This window comes from Corvus brachyrhynchos, unplaced genomic scaffold (genome assembly GCF_000691975.1).
Source record: "Corvus brachyrhynchos isolate BGI_N302 unplaced genomic scaffold, ASM69197v1 scaffold514, whole genome shotgun sequence".
NCBI classification, from domain to species: Eukaryota; Metazoa; Chordata; class Aves; order Passeriformes; family Corvidae; genus Corvus; species Corvus brachyrhynchos.
The window spans coordinates 196,561-198,684 of NW_008238319.1; the positions used below are offsets into that span (position 1 = coordinate 196,561).

Consider the following 2,124-nt stretch of genomic DNA (forward strand, 5'->3'; position numbering starts at 1 on the left):
GCGGGCAGCCCGCCCCGCCCGCGGCCGCGCTCCCGGCGAGGGTTCCCAGCGGAGCGGCCGCGGCGCGACTGGGGAAGACCCACGCGCTCGCTGACCCGCAGATGTTAGCGGTGGGACAGATGGATGCTAATCGCCAGAGCGCGTTCGTCCTTAGCAGTGCGCCGCTAGCCGCGCTGCACAACATGGCCGAGATGAAGACCTCCCTGTTCCCCTACGCCCTGCAGAACCCCTCCGGTTTCAAGGCGCCGGCCCTGGGCGGACTCAATACGCAACTCCCCTTGGGGACACCGCACGGAATAAGCGACATCCTGGGACGGCCCGTAGGCAGTGCCAGCAACCTGCTGGGCGGGCTGCCCCGCATCAACGGGCTGGCGGCTTCGGCCGGGATGTACTTCAGCCCCGCTGCCGTCTCCCGCTACCCGAAGCCTCTGGCGGAGCTGCCGGGACGGCCGCCCATTTTCTGGCCGGGAGTGGTGCAAGGCTCTCCCTGGAGAGACCCCCGGCTCGCCTGTCCCGGTAAGTGCGGCCGGTTCTTGCAGGGCGCGAGGAGTAGGCGGCCTGGGGTCCAGAGCCAGGGCGGCCCCAAGCCGCTGGCGGACGAGCGCGGTAGACGGGGCGGGCGGCAGGAAGGCCCGGTGCGGGTCACTCGGTCCTCACGGCCCCGGGTCTGTCCCGGACCGAGCCCTGCTTTAGAGCCGGCGGACACACGAAGCGGCTCCGCAGCGCCTGGCGGGGCCCGGCTACGGGCCGGGAGTAGTGCAGAGTTTATCCCTGACGCAGCTCTTTCTCCACTTTCAGCTCAGACGGGGATGGTTTTGGACAAGGACGGCAAGAAGAAACACTCTCGACCGACTTTCTCTGGGCAGCAGATATTTGCTTTAGAGAAAACCTTCGAACAGACGAAATACTTGGCAGGACCAGAGCGCGCCCGGCTCGCCTATTCCCTGGGGATGACCGAGAGCCAGGTGAAGGTAGGTCCGTCCTTTGGGCTCCCGTCTCTCCTGCTCCCGGCCACGGCCGCTTTCTGCCATGTCGGTGATTACTAGCAACCACAAACACTGCGCAACTATGCAGGGATTTTTTTAAAAAGTCAGTTAGAATTTAAGTCACATTTCGATATTGGATAGATTTTAGCCTAATTTCTACCTAAATTATTTTGTGCTCAGAGCTCTCTGTGCTGCAAACAATTTAAAATAAATAGACATATTATATTAAAAAAACCCTATCACAACAAAGACAAAAAGCCCCCCGCAGGTAACTACTTTTGAAGGGTCACTTTTCCACGAGGATCGTGTCCACTGGCACAAGTTTACTTTGTGTAACTCTGCAAATTTTTTAGTAAAGCCTGCAGGTGCATCTGAGTGTTGGGGTGCACTGTAAGCCAAAAATACTGATTTTTTTGGCTATTGTATTCCATTTTCAATAAACGACTATTCCGGGAAGCTGCTGCTTTAACCGTGGCGCAGTCCCGCAGAGACGGGCCGGTGTCCCCAGCGGGGCGGCCCCTTCCCAGGAGCCGCCTGAGACTCTGCCTGGTGCAGGCTCTGCTCCGAGTGCCCGCAGCCCGGCATTGCGGGACGGGACGGGATCGCCGCGGGCGGGGGCGGACGCGGCGGCGGGGCCGAGGCCGTGGCTGAGCTGTGCCCGGTGCCGGTGCCCAGGTTTGGTTCCAGAACAGACGGACCAAGTGGCGGAAGAGACACGCAGCAGAGATGGCCTCGGCGAAGAAGAAGCACGACTCGGAGACGGAGAAGCTGAAGGAGAGCTCGGACAATGAGGACGATGATGAATACAACAAGCCCCTGGACCCCAACTCAGATGACGAAAAAATCACGAGGCTATTGAAAAAGCACAAATCCACGAACCTGTCCCTTGTCAGCCCCTGCAGCACCAGCTCGGATACGTTGTGAGGGTGCGGGGCCGACGACGGCCACACCGGGCAGCGCGGCGGGGGTGAGTGTAACTGGGTGTTTGAAGTGGTGTGTTGTACAGCCTAAGATGTATGTGAAATGTATATATTTTTTACAGAATAAGTTATGAAATTATTTTCTTTCTCATCGATGTAAATTTCAGAGAAATTTTTTCAACTTTTTGGGTTTTGTGTTCCTTCAAGATTTCCCACTC

At 58.4% G+C, this 2,124-nt stretch overlaps 1 protein-coding gene across 1 annotated transcript; it reads left to right on the top strand.

Annotated features, from left to right (window-relative positions):
• The first annotated feature begins 6 nt into the window (after positions 1 to 6).
• On the top strand, positions 7 to 2,120 carry NKX6-2 (NK6 homeobox 2). Its single transcript, XM_008633322.2, has 3 exons — positions 7 to 516; positions 799 to 971; positions 1,662 to 2,120. The coding sequence occupies exons 1-3, from the start codon at positions 102 to 104 to the stop codon at positions 1,908 to 1,910; spliced, it is 837 nt and encodes a 278-aa protein (XP_008631544.1). The 5' UTR covers positions 7 to 101; the 3' UTR covers positions 1,911 to 2,120.
• The last annotated feature ends 4 nt before the right edge of the window (positions 2,121 to 2,124 follow it).